The sequence below is a fragment of the Cucurbita maxima genome, unplaced genomic scaffold, assembly GCF_002738345.1.
Source record: "Cucurbita maxima cultivar Rimu unplaced genomic scaffold, Cmax_1.0 Cma_Scf00017, whole genome shotgun sequence".
In the NCBI taxonomy this organism is placed as follows: domain Eukaryota; kingdom Viridiplantae; phylum Streptophyta; class Magnoliopsida; order Cucurbitales; family Cucurbitaceae; genus Cucurbita; species Cucurbita maxima.
The window spans coordinates 3,359,836-3,376,616 of NW_019272033.1; the positions used below are offsets into that span (position 1 = coordinate 3,359,836).

Consider the following 16,781-nt stretch of genomic DNA (forward strand, 5'->3'; position numbering starts at 1 on the left):
CAAAAAAAAAAAAAAAAAAAAAAAAAAAGCAATGTGAATGAAAAAAAGCTAAAGAACCTGATTCAATATTTGCAAGATTTAGAAGTAAATTACTGAAAATCTTATGTTTTTTATATGATTTTCTTTATCTCATACAAATTGAGAGGGGTACAATTGTCATTTCCAATCTCACCCCTCGACTCTTGCCGGAATAACAAATTTCACAATATTAAACAAATTTTGAACTCGTGTTAGTGCTGGTACGATCGCACCTAATATGGAATAACACGAATTTTATTTAAGAAACGTGGGAGCGGTATGATCCGATGCATACAAATGCTCGGAACAGTTAATGGGGTCACCTGAACACGTCGGAGAGAAGAAATATAATGAACACGAACACACGAGTGGAGCGGGTGGCAAGATAATCTTTAAAAGTATGAAATTAAATATTAAATTAGTTTGGAATAATTTAAATTAAAAAATGAAAGCTATTTTTTACCTTGCTGATGAAGGGCAGAATGTGATGGTGTAATCTGCACCACTGCAAGTAAAAGTGCTTGACGCGTCATCAAAGGCGTAGCTATACGATTTGGGACAAGCCGATTTAAACATTTCCGAGTACAACGACGGTTTACAGGCGGCGGGTGAGTTATACGCGCCGCTACAACAGTACTCCGGATTCCCAAACGCCTCACATGCGCTCCTGCACGCTTTCCCCTCGCCACCACGTAGCTCAGCAGGGCACCGTCGGTTCAGGTCTGCCGCACACCCAGTCGACTGACAAGCGCCGCTCCCGCCAGTGGAGTCCACCATCATCGGAATGTTGTAGCCGTCGACCAAACTGACATCGTAAAAGTCCATCGCGCCACCACCGGAACCAATCGTGAACTCAGCTAGAGTCGCGGGTGGGGTGGCTCCGTTGCCATTACATTCCATTTGGTTTGACCCACAGTCGGCTGTCTGGCAGCTGCCTTGACCGGTGGCGGAGTCGAACGAACAGCCTGTCCGACCCCAGAATCTGCCGGACCAACCCGGCGGCGGTTGGAATGCACGCGTCGCCCCAGGGGAGAGCTCGAAGCCAGTGGATTCCAATTGGGTGTTTCCGAGAATTCCCGGCCAAATTGTGTAATCGCATCTATTTATTAATGTAATTCCACCTCCATAGACGCCTTTAAAGAAGACGATCAAAAGCAGAGAGAGAAACAAAAATGGAGGAGAGAGAAAATGGGTTCGAAGAAATCCCATTGAAGAAGATGAAGAATAACAATTACATCTCTCTCCTCTGTTTAATCGGGACTTTCTCTCTCTTGGTGTGTGTATATATATAATGGATTGAAAGTGGACAATGGGAGAGAGATTAGAATTGACTTTACAAGTCAAAACAAGAAACTTACCCGTACAATTCTAGTGTAATTTTATAGATAAGACACTAATTATCATTTTATAGATAAGACACTAATTATCATTTTTGTTCAGATACTAAAAGGGTTGAAAGTGGTTAAATTCGAAATTTTGTTGGGACCCTTTTATCGAATCTACTGCCTTAAGATGATAGATGATCAATTATCGTTGCGTTGCAAAAGACGGCGATGAATCAAATTTGATGATATACCCTGACGATATTACCTACAAAACGTTGCACTCCGCTCGAATGTGATAGAGACCCTACCGAAAAACTTGACACGGTGTCACGTTTAAAGAAACATATCACAAAGAAAAAAAAGAAAGAGAGGTGGAGATTTATGATAATGAAGATAAGTAAGATTTGTTTCAAGTTGTAAAGGTAGAGGAGAGTGGACTTTGCTTTATGAAATGAGGCACAAAAAAATTATTTTAAAAAATTTAATTAAATAAAGATATAAATATTGTGATGGGTGATCTCTCCACGTCCCCATCTACGAGTTCTCATCCGTCGTTTACATGCATTATCACACTTAAGGATCCTGTACGAGTTCAAGTTGACCACTAGTAGATATCATCTACTTTAGTTCGTTTTATATTGTCGTTAACCTCACAATTTTATGGAGAGATTTTGTAAGATCTCATATCGGTTGGAGAGTGGAATACAACACTCTTATAATGGTCTAGAAATCTCTCGTCATATGAGTTTTAAAATCTTGAGAGGAAGCTCGAAAGGAAAAGTCAAATAGGACAATGTCTAGAAATCTCCCAACAAAACACTTAGGTTGTTGCACGTTTTTACACCCTTACATTGTTATGTATGGCAAAACATTGAAATTTTACAAAAATTATAAAGCTTCGAATCATGTCAGAATACGCACGAATGCTTCTTTTTTTTTTTTTTTAGAAGATATTTTGTTCGTAAAAGTTAAGAGAAATGATATATGACGGTCTGAAACCATGCATTTTATGAAAAGAAAAAACTTTATATTAAAAACAAAGTGAGATAAATTAAAGTGACGACAATAATATGTCACAAAGTAGATATTACATAAATATATACATTAATATGATATAAATGTGGGAGCATTGGGTTAATATAAAGTTAGGAGCCATTATGAAAGGGGGAATATATTAAGTAAAATGACGTGGGAATTAATTTTAAAATATATATTTTCTGGAAAAAATTGTAAAAAAAAGAAAAGAAAAGAAGAAAAAGGGTGGATGTGTTGTAAGAGATAAGGGTTTGTAAAGGCAAAAAAATGACATCCCAAGTACTTATCAAAACCAAGTGATTTGAATTTTGCTTTGACCCTTTTTAAAAATAAATATTTATTTATTTTTAGCCAATTAAGGAAAAAAGAGAAAATAAGGACGTGCCTTCCTAAAATCTACTTTTTTCTATTTTTATTATTTTTTTAATTAAAAATTAAATTATGTGAAATTTAATTATCCATTTATTTCTGGTTTGCTGATGAGAGGTTTCCTTCCCACCAAATAGTGAACACGCACTAGCGTTCGTGGTGGTGCTTTAAGGTTCCAATATACTGCATCGAAGATCATAACAAGTTTACTGACGGACCATTGTTGTCTCATTCTTGAGTGAGCTGGAGCACAGCTATCTTATCCACTAGACTAATTAAAAGCTATTGTTTAAAAATTCAAATTTTAATAATACAATATAGTTTTTGACAATTAAAACAAATATTACTATTACAGTCTCAAAATTAGTTAACTAATTTATTTTTTTAATATGGCCAAAAAACATGTGTGTTGAAGATAAATTTAGAGGACAAGGAGTATAATAACCGAAAATCTTCTCTCAATTCGGTGCGGGTATTTATGTCACGTCATATTAATTTTTAATTTTATAGAACATAAATAAAAAAATATTGTATCGTTACAGAGATTTATAAAACCCGACTTAAAAATAAATAATATTATATGATTATGGAGATATAATATTATAAAATTAATATGTTGGAAAATGGAAATGTTATGACGAGAATCTTTAATTTTGGATAGCAAAACACGAGAGGATGACTTGCAAAGATGGAATTCCTACGTAAACTACTTTTTTTTTCTCCCCATCTCTCGACATCTCCTATTGCATTCCACGTGGCATTTTTTTTTTCCTTTTTATATTTATTTTTTGTATTTATATATAAAATTTAAAGTAGCACTAAAAAAATATTTAGTTGGAAAATAATTCCTAAAATATTTTATCCGTGGATAGAAAGATGACTTGGCAGTTAATTTGCTGACAGTGCAAGTTGATTGGGAAATAATATATCAATTTTTTTTTATTATTATTATTTTGGTGACTAGGATTCTTTTTCGCTATCCACATCAACAAAACATTCACGTGGATTTTGCTAAAATTTTTAGGTTCTTCATCCTTGATTAGATTTGGGCTGATGAACAACTTTACCCTAATTCGAGGCAATGAACATTTCTCGTTAAGAACCATCTAGATTTAGATGAAAATGAACGTTTTTCCCTGTCCTTGATTGCTCGTTCCAGTAAGTAGTTCCTTATTTAGATCTATGAACGACTTAAAAGTTCTCCTTTTTAAGTACCACATATACACTAGCTTTCGTAACTTAAAACGTGAAAAGATATGATTAAGAAAAGATCGATTGTAAATAGATGTACAAATAACTTTATAGGATATTATTTTGCCTTTTTTCTTTTTCTTTATGGAAGATTTTGTAAATCCATTTCTTCCATGTTTCAATCGTGGCCGTCCATTTTGTTCTTGCTATTATTGGAAAAATAAATAAAATGTATTTAGTGACTTATTTTAATTTCAAATATTGCTCGGTGAATCCTCGAGATTTATTGTCTTTTGAGATGACAAATCCTAGGTTAGAAGAGACAATCTAAGTCAAGGTGTATTAGTTAGGTAATAGAGCCACGTTTCGATGCTGGAACTAGTGGATTCTAGACCCACCATGCTTCTTCTACTTAGAGGCTTTGTTCCAAATTTATTTACTTTAAGGGTATTTTGGTCATATTGGAATTTAACGAACGTATTTCATCCGTTCATAAGAATAAGTAACAAATATTATGAAAATTTAACAAAGTGTGTTTTAAACGTTTTTTCATATTTGGAAAGTAAATAAGTTCAAATAATATAGTCCGACAACGTCACTCTAACGAAAAGGGCTTTTCGTTTAAACAATTCTCTAAATGGCTTAGATGGCCCGAGGAGGTTACTTCGATTGGTTTGGTTTGAGTTGGTCCACGAACCTTAAAGCCCAATCATTGATCCATTTTAATTACAAAAAAAAATTTAAAAAAATTTAAAAAAATAGAAAAGGAAAAGGAAAAGAGTGAGGAATAAGAAAAAAAAAAATAAATTTAAAGTCAAAAAGTGACACATAAGACGGACAAAAGCATATAATAAAAGGCAATATAAATTATAACATATGGTATAAAATATTTTTATGTGAATTATTTATTACCCCCACACTTTATAACCTTATCTTAATTATGTGTAAGTGAATCCCCAACGCCCCTTTCCTCACATTCTCTTTTCTTTATCGATCCACCCCAAAATAAATTAATATTTCAAAATCGTGCCCTAAACTTTACCTAAATTTAATATTTTCCCCATTTGGCCCGCTGGCCCCTTCCCCCCTCTTTTTCCCCGTTCATCCTCGTCACGCTAGTCACATTTTCGTCACCCTTGGGTGGAGTCGGGTGGGCTTTTAACATCAATGGATCAATTCTTCGTGGGTCCTAGTATGGGCCCAAATGGCCCACTTAACACCACTCGTGGGCCCCGTTATATGCGCGTTGTGGACTTGGGCCGTACTATGATTTTGGTAGGTAAGGTCAGAAGTAGAGGAACAGCTGCTGCAACAACCACCAAGTCGCCACCGCACTGACCGCTGAAATCCCGGCTACGTGCGGCGGCGCTGCGTTGATTTGTATCAGGGATGCGCCTTCGTAAACCATCGCACCATCCCCGCCGGAGGATGGGTTCGCCGTTGCCGGTGAGTTCTGCGCCTCCGATGACTTTTGGCTGCATTTAAAAAAAGAAAAAAAAACATCCCAAATTAGAGAATAAATAAATAATTATTAAGTTATATTGGTGGTTAGCGAAAATCTGGCTTATAATATTATTGGGTAAAGTTGGAAAAGATTCAAGCAACAAATAATTGTTAAATGTCATTTATGACCTTTTGACTACGGCTATATGAAAAGTGCGTGCCAATAATATCACCTCCGGGTCTATGTCGGCCACCAACAATGGCGGTTGATCAACACAAATGGACAAAAAGCCCTTCTCATCCAACCCAATTTCCAAATATACCCCTCTAGTATGGCCTTGTGGCAGCTAAATGACCAGAGACCAACGTTCATATTCAGGGGTTTTTTGTTGGTGGACGAGAATGCCCTTGGAAGAGGAGAAATGGACTGCCTTAGAACGAGGGGGGTTTTCAGTAAATTTACCTTGTGTTTGGAGATGGACAGAAGGTGATGACGTAATCAGCACTGGCGCATGTGAAGGTGCTCGTCTTGTCGTCATACGCGTAGCTGTAAGCGCGTGGGCACGCACTCTTGAAGATCTGAGAATACATCGACGGCTGGCAAGTGTCTGGTGTTTGGTACGCGCCCGTGCAACAATACTGCGGTTTGTTAAACGCATCACACGCGCTTTTACACGCGACACCCTCCCTTCCGTCGGCGCTCGTCACACGAAGCTCTGATGGGCACGCGCCATTTAGATCCACCACGCAGCCTGTGCTTGTACAGTTATCGCCGGAGCCGCCCTGTGGTACCACTATCATCGGAAGATTATAACCATCCACGAGACTAACGTCAAAGAAATCAAGTCCGCCGGAGCCATCGAGAGTAAACTCCGCCAGAGTCGCCGGCGGCGTCGCTCCATTTCCGGCGCACTCGAGTTTGTTAGAACCACAATCGCCGGTGGCGCAGGAGAATTTCCCCGTGGAATCATCAGAGCAGAGTGTTCGCCCCCAGAAACGCCCTCCCCAAGACGCCGGTGCCGGCAGCGTCTTGGATTCCCCAGTCTGGAGAGTGAATCCAGTGGTGGGAAGTGGCGGAACGCCGCCGTTCGACAGAATCCCCGGCCAGACCGTGAACTCACATTTGTTCACAAAAGTAAAGCTCCTCGAAAACCCACCTAAAAATCCAAAAAAGAAACAGAGAACACAACAAATGAAAAACCCAGATAACAAAAAACACTCAAAATCAGAATCAATTAGCTCCATATTCCCAAACCTGGTACCAACAGCAGAAGATTTAAGAAAGCCAATAAGAAATGAACAGTGGCCGCCATTGGAGCCGAACAGAGGAGCTTCTTCAAGCGAAACAGAGGGCGACACCGAAGACGAAGAAGCTCCGGCGATGGGGGACAAGTTCAGAGCAGAAGAAACAAGACTGAGAGGGCAGGGTATTTATAGAAATGGAAGAGGAAAAAGGGAATGGGGCAACGGCTAGAAGTGTTGGGAAAGCAGTGGGGCAGGGGAATTGAAGTTGCAGGGAAATATTCTGTTTCTTACGGCGGTTAAAGGAGTATTGGGAAGCGTGAAGATGGAGTTGGGGCTCTGCGTTTCTGTCAGAGTTTGTTTAACCGGATTAGAAACGGCATGGCCAAGTTGAAGATTAATTAAAACAGAGACAGAAATAGAGATAGAATACTGATACAGATTTGGAGAACCGCCATTGTCAATTTGGGTGTTAGCAAAGAAGTCGTGGTTCATCAAGTTGGTAGGGGAAAGTTTAACCGACTCTTTCTCAGTTCAAACAGTCTTTATTTGCTTTGGGAGGCGGGCAAATTACCAATATTTGTGACACCGAGTAAACCAGAAGTACATGTATATATTATGATTTAAATTATACATGTTAGATGAATACGACTCAATTCTCGATTATGAATCTGTGATCATTCCTTAAATTAGCCGATGTGTAACTTTCATCCAACGATACAAAATAAAAAAAAAAAAAACATCCCTGGCATGCTTTGATACCATAAATAACAACATATGTCTAAGATTCAGAATCCAGATTCAGCACATAATGGCTCAAATGCATCATGTTTTGTCTTCACTTAACATAAAATAACATGAGTTCTTCCAACATGTCAGTAAGATGCATGATAGAAAAATTATCGATAAATCACCCAATATATAATTGGTCCAAATAAAATACGCTCAACCTTAGAGTTCATATGATTGGTAACTTTCAATTATTTTAATTATCTTATCTTCACGATTACTCTTATTTAAATGTAGTTTCTGATTATTCATATATTATTTTATAATTTAATTTAAATGTACGAAATTTTCATGAAACCTTACCGTAAAAATGGAACTATGGCAGGTAAATAAAGTGGTTGAATATTTTCTCCAACTTTTTACCCTCCAAAGTGAAAAGATGGTTGAATTATTACTTATTACCTATTATAATATCTACCAAAACCTTTTTTTTTTTTTCTGGGAGTCTAATGGTTAATTTAGTAAAGTCAAGTTAGTCAATTTATAAATAATTTAATTTTAATTTTTTATTTTTAGAAATTAATTACAAAACAATAAGTACTTAATAATTAATAGAACAACCAACATTGTTAATTATTGAGGCAGATATTTGTAGCTATTTGTAGCTGCACACCACAAACACTCAAAACATAAAACAAAAATATAAAAATTAAATTAAATTAATAAAAATATCCATTTATTTTTTAAAAAATATTGAAACTAAAAAAAAAAAAAAAATCAATAACGTTTTTGAATTAAAAAAAAAAAAAAAAAAACCTTCAAAATATTTTTATTATTAATATTTTGCTTCATTCTATTTCACTTTAAATTTTTTATTTATCCTATTTAACTTTTTAACAAATTTAAAAAATACCGTTAATATTATATTTCATCGTTGATAGAAATTTAAAAATTCATCAAAATTAAAATCATGTTTATATTTTTAAAGAATTTTTATTGCTTAATTTAATTCAGGGTGGGAAAGTTATTTTATTTATAATTAAATAAATTAAATAATAAATAGAAACAATATATAAAAAAAAATTATTTTATAAAATTGATAAATTGATAATTGTGATCTACAACGTTCCAAAAAAGATGGTGACGTGGCTGAAATATAGAGAATGCTTCATAGAAGGACGTAGTCCCTTGGAAGCCTCTCTAAGCCGAAATTTATTTTTTATTTTGTTTATTTCATTCTATTATTTTGATTTTTTAATTTTTATGTTTATTTTATTTTTTTATCTTTTAATAATTTTAATTCATAAATTTCAACAAAAATTTACTTATAATGTTTTTTCTATCAACCATATTGGGAGGGATTAGTTAATTTTTTAATATGTTTGAGGTAAAATAAGAATAAAATAAGACTAATTTAAACACGGTTTAATTGAATAAGACTCATATTTTCGATAAAAAATTTAGATATTCAAATGAACCGACCAACAAAGATTGATGGAATTTTTTCTTACACGATTAAATCAATAAAAGTTGTTGAATTATTTTTTAAAAATAAGAATAAAATAAAAAAGGAGGAAAAAAAAGAGAAGTGTATTGCAAGTCACATGTATTTCTAAAAGATTGTTGGAATTAATTAATTAATTAGGGACTTTTCTTGGAAATTGATCCAACCCCTTTGTTGGAAATTGAAAAGAAAGATAATGGAAAATTTCACAATTTTATGTCATATTTTTCTTTTCCCTTGGCTTCTTTTCTAAGTCCACGCAACTTCTTATCTATTTTCTTTCAATTTGGTGTTTATTTTTTTATTATTATATTTTATTTTTTTCTATTTGAGAATTAGTTGAAATATCTTTTAAATTTTCGTTAATTTTCCAACATATTTTCTTAAAATGTTTTTGAAAATATTTCTCAAAATAAAAATAAAAAATTACGAGCATAATTCTTAAATTTTGTAGTTTCCTGTTTAATCATTTCTATAATTTTGATATTTTTTAAAATTTATAGAGTTATTAGACACAAAATCAAAAATTAAAATTTTTATTATTATGATTAATACATCAAATAATTTTCAAAAACAAATTAAAAATATCATAGACCTAATAAATATACTTAAAAATTCATTGAACAAATAAACATAAGCCATTAGCCGCATTCAAGAAATATATTTTTTTAAGACTTAAAAAATAAGAAGAAGAAAAAAATTGCTGAATTGAGAATTAGTGAAAGTTCCCACATCGGAAAAACTAACCCATTGGGCGCTGAAAGGTCACTATAAAAGGGCGGAAGCAGACACTTTGAAGGCATGATCCTTCAGGCAGTCAACGGGATATGATGAGCGGTTGGCTCTCGCAAAGAAATGCGAGAAGGGTGTCCGCCCCAAAGCCTGGTTACGACAATTGGGCACTCTCATTCTTACCAATCTGATCCCAACTTCGATTCCCAAAAATATGATTTTTTTTAATTATTATTTCTGTCTCTTCATTTTTTTAATATTATTTTAACAATTCCTTTCAAATTTTGGCTTGTAATTTAAAAAAAAAAAAAAATCGCATTTTTTTTATATAAAGTTTTTTCAACTTTTATATATTTCAAAAATTAGTTTTGTATTTTGAAATTTCAGAAATATCGATTTATCCAATATAGTAATTTACTTTATTTGGAATAAGATACAAAAATCTTATTTGTACATTTTTACTTAAACAAAGTTAATTTTCTTACCACTTTTTCTTGACCCCGCAACAATTGAGTTTGTGGTATATCTATATTATCTCATAAATGCCAACGTTTAATGTACATGTATCTAATAGAGAGCATTATTTTGGAGCAGTTTAATTGAAATATACAATAAGGGGAACGAAAACTCACCCAAAAGTATGCACAAAGGAATTTAACCAAGAATGTGAGGACATATATTCGTGTATTTATTTCATTGTGGGTATAGACGTGAGGTACTCAAAAATGTTTTTATCTACACTAACCCAATTCCGAGCATAGTTATTATATCTCATTTGTTTGCTTCAGCTTTATATCTAGGCTCTAGCAAGAGAACTCAAAGTTGAAACCGAAAACCCTTTGCTTAAAGTCCAAATTCCTTTATCTATATTCTCATTTTTATAGGATTCCGTACCTTTGTTGTTGCTGGGATCCCTCTTTCTGGTTGTTGGAGTAATTCCATCATTATTGGCTTTGATGATTTGGCTCTTGAATTGGATCCGACGAGCATTATATGGCTGTGGAACGGCCATGTTCTTGGGAGTAGGAGATTGGCAACGGAGAGATGTGAAGCGTTGTGGTTGCTGTTTTGATAAGTGGATGAGATGGTGGAGCAATGTGACCAACTCGAGGATTTGTTGCTCAGTTTTGACTCTGTCTGCATGATACAGCGTTTGAAGGCGAATTGGGTTGCTCTGTGTAGCTCTGCCTTTGCTGTGTTCCTTGCTACACAAAAAACAATGGCGAAATTATTTTAAATGTTGCCCTGTTGAAATTTTGTACCTCTCTCTAGGAAACAAGAATCCTGAAACAAACCTTTGGGTTGCCCATTCTCCAATCCGGCCACAAGCTTGATGCGCTCTGTCACGGATCATGGTGATATTAGGAACGCATAATGGAAAACAAAAATGAATTGAAAAAAGGAAGAGGTTTGGATGACTTTTGAAATGGTGAATGCTAGATATTTAAACTTCAATACCAAGCAAAAAATCTTGAAACTAGAAGCGCAAGTTTGAGGCGAATTTGGACACCTCTGGGAAGAGCATGAAGTACTCATAGAAGATTTTGAGAAAGAATTGGTGAAGATTACTTTTCATCATTCTAAATATTTAAGTAGATAAAGGGAAATTTCTCCTACTTGCTCGTGTTTGCAGCTATTGGAACAAGCCATTCAAGGATCTTATCCATTTCCGCTTTGACACCAATATAAGTTGGCTGCAGAAAGACCATTGTTGTTCACAATTAGTAATGGCTGACAGTGGAATTGAATTCAAGATTGAAAACTCTAGTGAAACACAAAGAAAAGGTAATACCTCCTCACTGACATCCACCGTCCGCAATCGAGAGCGCAGACCAATTTTAACGCTTGTAGGCAATGCCCGGTATAATGCATCCCTCATATTTGAAGGAATGGAGGCTGGGCGACACGCCTTACAAAAAACAGCATAGCATTCTAAGCAACATATGTCAAATTTGAGAGTTGGTGTGCGAAATTTGAAGAAAGGAGGAAGTGAGCATACAATGAGATTTATCTGGCTGATTATGTTTGCATAATGCAAGGCAAGACCAACAGAGCCCAGTTTCTGGCCAATACTTCTGTCCTCAATAGGCAATGTTTTATCTGAAATGAGTGGTCCATTGCAGGCACCTGTGTTGTGATCACCAAATGCTTTGGCTATTGTTTGATTTATCCATGTTACAACAATAACGAGCTTTTCTACAATCTGTGAACAAAAGAGAACAAAAAAAAATTTCAAATTGGTTAGTTAACTGTCTCTTCTGCCTATGATTGAAGTTTGTTCTTTATCACCTCGCAAAATCTCGGGTCGTTCAGAAGTAAATACCTCATCTAAACTTCTGGACCAAAGGCACTTGCTTTGGAAACTCCTTACAAGCTTTCTTTGTACGTTTAGTTCTCCTTGGAATATTGACAGACTTTCTCCTATATTTGGAATAAACCGACCGCATTGAATAACACATTGGTGTTCTTGTGTAGCAAACTTAACACCAAATTGTTTGTGTAACAAAATTTGCAGGTTAAATACCAACCTATTCCTCCTTGGTTCAATGACTCCACCTCGTCAACTTTTCGTCTGTAATCTTGCTCAAATCTTTCCAGTGCTAGTAATTCATGGTATAATTCCTACAAGAGGTTCAGTACTCGGTTAAATAGATTAGAATTAACCATTAAGCGACAGAGAGACGTTTTTCAAGCTGCAGTCAAAAGTTACTGGAATTTGTGTGAATGTTTGATTAATCCACCACACCTAAATGGTGTGAAAGTTATCTTATTTATAATCAAATGAATTACAAAGATATGGAAATAGTAATAAATGGAAATAACAATAAATGGAAAGATACCTATGATAATAAAGCAAATATTAGATATTTGCCTTATAATAAAATATCAAATATAATATATATGGTAAACTATAATTTATTACTAAATATCCTTAACACCCCACCGCAAGCTAAGCGTCGGATTTAAACGAACGTGAAGCTTGAATCTGAAAAATTCAAAGAGGTTGAGAAACACTTTTCTTGAAGAAGTCAACAACCTGGTTCAGAGGAGGCGTAGAGAAACACTTTCTTGGCCATCGAAAATTGCAGAGGAATCGCCGCTCAGCGGCAATGCTGCCTTGGCTTCGGCGAGAATATGTCTAACCCATGAAGAGGGATTGTCGCTTAGCGACGATGCTGCCTTGGCTCTGGTGAGAATATTTCTAACCCCAAGAAGTAGAAGGGGAAACCTAGAGCAAGGGACAAAGACAATGTTGAAGCCGGAAGAGTCGCCACATTGGGCGAAGGAGCCAATTTTGGCGAGAAGGGCAGTCGGAAGAGTCGCCTTATCGGGCGAAGAAGCCAATTTTGGCAGGAAGGGCGGCGGCAACTTGGTTGGCGAATAGGCCAGTGCGGCACCCAGATTCCGAAGGTAAATCTCTGCAAAAGGTTGATAGGTTTAGGTTAGGGTTTATGTGAAGGATGAAGGTTGATTGGGAAGAAAATGAGAGAGACTATATTGGCCAAGGGGAAAACCGATTGGGTTGGAAAAGGTGAGGTTGTATGTACAGAGTATGACTAAAGGTGATTTGGAGGTCAATAGGGTGGAGCCGAAGAGTAATCAATCGGCTCCAACTACGGCAGCCATGAAGACTGCCCCTGCGGCGTCAAAACCAGCAGGGGTGGTGGAGAAGAAGATTAGAGGATTCAAAAGCCATTGAAAAGAAAGGATCGGGGGTGTTAAACCGAGAGGGCTCTGATACCATGTGAATGTTTGATTAATCCACCACACCTAAATGGTGTGAAAGTTATCTTATTTATAATCAAATGAATTACAAAGATATGGAAATAGTAATAAATGGAAATAACAATAAATGGAAAGATACCTATGATAATAAAGCAAATATTAGATATTTGCCTTATAATAAAATATCAAATATAATATATATGGTAAACTATAATTTATTACTAAATATCCTTAACACCCCACCGCAAGCTAAGCGTCGGATTTAAACGAACGTGAAGCTTGAATCTGAAAAATTCAAAGAGGTTGAGAAACACTTTTCATGAAGATGCTAACAACCCGGTTCTTGGCCATCAAAAATTGCAGAGGGATCGCCGCTCAGCGGCGATGCTGCCTTGGCTTCGGCGAGAATATGTCTAACCCATGAAGAGGGATTGTCGCTTAGCGACGATGCTGCCTTGGCTCTGGTGAGAATATTTCTAACCCCAAGAAGTAGAAGGGGAAACCTAGAGCAAGGGACAAAGACAATGTTGAAGCCGGAAGAGTCGCCACATTGGGCGAAGGAGCCAATTTTGGCGAGAAGGGCAGTCGGAAGAGTCGCCTTATCGGGCGAAGAAGCCAATTTTGGCAGGAAGGGCGGCGGCAACTTGGTTGGCGAATAGGCCAGTGCGGCACCCAGATTCCGAAAGTAAATCTCTGCAAAAAATGAGAGAGACTATATTGGCCAAGGGAAAAACCGATTGGGTTGGAAAAGGTGAGGTTGTATGTACAGAGTATGACTAAAGGTGATTTGGAGGTCAATAGGGTGGAGCCGAAGAGTAATCAATCGGCTCCAACTACGGCAGCCATGAAGATTGCCCCTGCAACGTCAAAACCAGCAGGGGTGGTGGAGAAGAAGATTAAAGGATTCAAAAGCCATTGAAAAGAAAGGATCGGGGTTGTTAAACCGAGAGGGCTCTGATACCATGTGAATGTTTGATTAATCCACCACACCTAAATGGTGTGAAAGTTATCTTATTTATAATCAAATGAATTACAAAGATATGGAAATAGTAATAAATGGAAATAACAATAAATGGAAAGATACCTATGATAATAAAGCAAATATTAGATATTTGCCTTATAATAAAATATCAAATATAATATATATGGTAAACTATAATTTATTACTAAATATCCTTAACAATTTGGAAATGTTTTTTCCTAGTAATTATCAGCACAATATGACAAACTTGAAGTAACCGAGTCGAAAACTGTACTTACAGATGTAGACTGAGCTAAAACAGCTAGTTCCTGGATGGCTGCTCTGGCCTCTCGAGCTTGTTTTTTACTTGAATCATTCAAATCTAGTCTGGAATATCATAACATAATTATTCGACAATGTTTTCGGAACATCAACAACTGAGCAAAAAGGTGACAATATCGACTACCTTGAAAAGTACTGATCCAGATTATGCCACTGTGGATCCTTGCACTGCTTTCCAAATCGTATAACCTCCCGTAAGAGAACGTCAAATTCCTGCCTACAGGAACAGAAACTTAAGACTACAAAGTTTGTTTCTGATAAGCATAAAAATTCATGACGACATTGTATGATTACAACACCTTTTGTCAGCAGCTGCAATGCTTAGCAATTCTTCTGAACTTGTTGAGACTAATTGTTTTATCCCTTCTGATTGTAAAAGTTCCTCTTTGAGAAGCTGGATGTTTTCTTCTGAGAGAGATTGTGACAAATTCACTACTTTGCTTATTGTATTAGCTACTTCAAAAGCTAATATAGAGATCTCCCAACCATTTGAAGCCATGCCTGTAAAAAACCCACCGTTCATGTGCAAATTTGACACACTATTCCCAATTGTTTTCAATAAATCAATTGCCCTCCCGCGTGACCCTGCTTGTGAGTTCACTGGTGCAACCTATACAATACGACAGACCAATAACAGAGCCTGAGGACTAAATGGATAAAAAGTTGACTGGAAGCACTATATCCTTTAAATCGATATAACCATTCATCTAGTATTGTGTTTCTCCTTCAAAAGATGGGCACAAATTGTAGAAAAAGAATCAAGAATCAATAATCTTGGCCTTATTTATTTATTCAATCAAGAAGGCATACAGAATTTATATACCTTCAAACATATGACGGTGTTCATATTATTGATAATATAAGAATAGTGCAAATAATGTAGGCTAAGTCATGCAGATCACCTTAAAGGATCAGTAAGAACTTCTAATGACATGCTATATCTATATGTATGGTCGTTAATTCTTACATTTTCTCATTAAATAACCATAAAGAAGGTCCCAAGGACATCACTAGGGGAAAGGAGTCTATAAAATAGTGGAGCACATGCTTGTCCATTTATAGGTTGCATTTGCAAGATTCACGGTGCTACAGATTTACGATGGCAGATTAACCATTCAGTAGTCCCTATCTAACACATGATGTCAAGAGACTAAATCGCCCTTCCAGTATTCAAATATTCTAACTTCTATACTTCAGAAATCCTGTATTGACTTCTTAAGGATCCAAATATATTCATCATATCGAGTTATTTATAAATTTCATCACGTTGATCGCCAGCAAATTCAAAGGATCTCTCTCCTACCTATTCCACAACTAATCTTTTCGACGGGTCAACTCTTGACAGCATTAATGTGAAATTCAATTCCATAAGTTGCACCTTCTTTCTCTTTATTGTGATCAGGATTGACTAACAAACTTGATTTCCATAGCCATAATTTGGTTTTAATCACATCTAAATGGTAATGCAAATGGAATAAACATACCTTATTGCTTCCTGCCTTAGACGGAGGTGATGGCAATAGTGACACACCAGAACGAGACCTTTGCGGCATTTCATTCCGGTCAATTGCCTCAGAATTCAAACACGAATTCCCTATCCGATCCTCAGATGTTTGCGTTATCTTCTCTGATTCGAAGTAATCCTTGTCTATTCCATTGGAACATACCCCTCCCATTGTGTTCCCCATCTCAAACTTCTACTATTCTCCGAAGTCCCTGTACAATCTGGACGGTCATCATCATTGATTTAATTTCCACTTCATTAACGCCTGAAGCAAGGAAAAAGAGGGGCGGGGAACAACAAAGAGCACGCACAACACAATCACATAATTACAACGCTTAAATTTCTCAATCATCGAGAAACTTACAAGTTATAACCGGCGGATTGAACTAAGATTCGAAAATTATCAACCGATACGCAAATGGAAAATCCATTACTCTAATCAAATCAAACAACAAGAAGTAGCAAGTAGCAACAGTAATCAGCAGAAGACTCAATAACCAGCACAAGAAAATACCTCAGGACAAAGAAAAACAAGAAGCTAACGTATTTCAAAGAGAAATTCGCAATCGGAGCGGGGAAATTTGAAGCAATATCGTGAAGAAGTCCAGAAGCGTTCTTGTAAGAAATTATCAGATTAAGCGTGCTTCTGCTGCTGCTAAC

General features: G+C 36.0%; 3 protein-coding genes and 1 non-coding gene across 8 annotated transcripts in view; 1 reads left to right on the forward strand and 3 right to left on the reverse strand.

The window, feature by feature from the left end:
- The window catches only part of LOC111492470 (thaumatin-like protein 1), a 1,829-nt gene extending 549 nt beyond the window's left edge, over positions 1–1,280 (reverse strand). Inside the window, exons 1-2 of one of the 2 annotated variants that reach the window (XM_023141811.1) lie at positions 482–1,280; positions 80–408 (exon numbers count right to left, since the gene is read on the reverse strand). In XM_023141811.1, coding sequence (XP_022997579.1) covers positions 252–408; positions 482–1,227 — 903 coding nt within the window. In that variant the 5' untranslated portion in view covers positions 1,228–1,280 and the 3' untranslated portion in view covers positions 80–251. Of the gene's footprint in view, positions 1–79; positions 409–481 lie in introns of those variants that run through there. The other variant, XM_023141810.1, reaches the window with a different exon arrangement.
- A 3,487-nt stretch (positions 1,281–4,767) lies between these two features.
- LOC111491983 (thaumatin-like protein 1b) lies at positions 4,768–7,157 on the reverse strand. The gene is made up of 3 exons (XM_023141098.1): positions 6,637–7,157; positions 5,845–6,538; positions 4,768–5,413 (listed from the first exon to the last, which is right to left on the reverse strand). The coding sequence occupies exons 1-3, from the start codon at positions 6,692–6,694 to the stop codon at positions 5,224–5,226; spliced, it is 942 nt and encodes a 313-aa protein (XP_022996866.1). The 5' UTR covers positions 6,695–7,157; the 3' UTR covers positions 4,768–5,223.
- A 2,521-nt stretch (positions 7,158–9,678) lies between these two features.
- On the forward strand, positions 9,679–9,783 carry LOC111492546. The gene has a single exon (XR_002719901.1). It is a non-coding gene; the product is annotated as a small nucleolar RNA Z279/snoR105/snoR108 (small nucleolar RNA).
- A 517-nt stretch (positions 9,784–10,300) lies between these two features.
- Positions 10,301–16,723, reverse strand: LOC111492046. 4 transcript variants are annotated; one of them, XM_023141212.1, is made up of 13 exons: positions 16,636–16,707; positions 16,102–16,342; positions 15,134–15,227; positions 14,917–15,025; positions 14,742–14,834; positions 14,575–14,662; positions 12,117–12,210; positions 11,912–12,009; positions 11,588–11,791; positions 11,381–11,497; positions 11,206–11,282; positions 10,884–10,928; positions 10,301–10,793 (listed from the first exon to the last, which is right to left on the reverse strand). In XM_023141212.1, the coding sequence occupies exons 2-13, from the start codon at positions 16,303–16,305 to the stop codon at positions 10,385–10,387; spliced, it is 1,632 nt and encodes a 543-aa protein (XP_022996980.1). In that variant the 5' UTR covers positions 16,306–16,342; positions 16,636–16,707; the 3' UTR covers positions 10,301–10,384. The 4 variants fall into 4 exon arrangements, with proteins under 4 accessions (XP_022996980.1, XP_022996977.1, XP_022996976.1 ...); XM_023141209.1 differs by having other exon boundaries at positions 14,917–15,227; positions 16,102–16,333; positions 16,636–16,723; XM_023141208.1 differs by having other exon boundaries at positions 14,917–15,227.
- Positions 16,724–16,781: the final 58 nt, after the last annotated feature.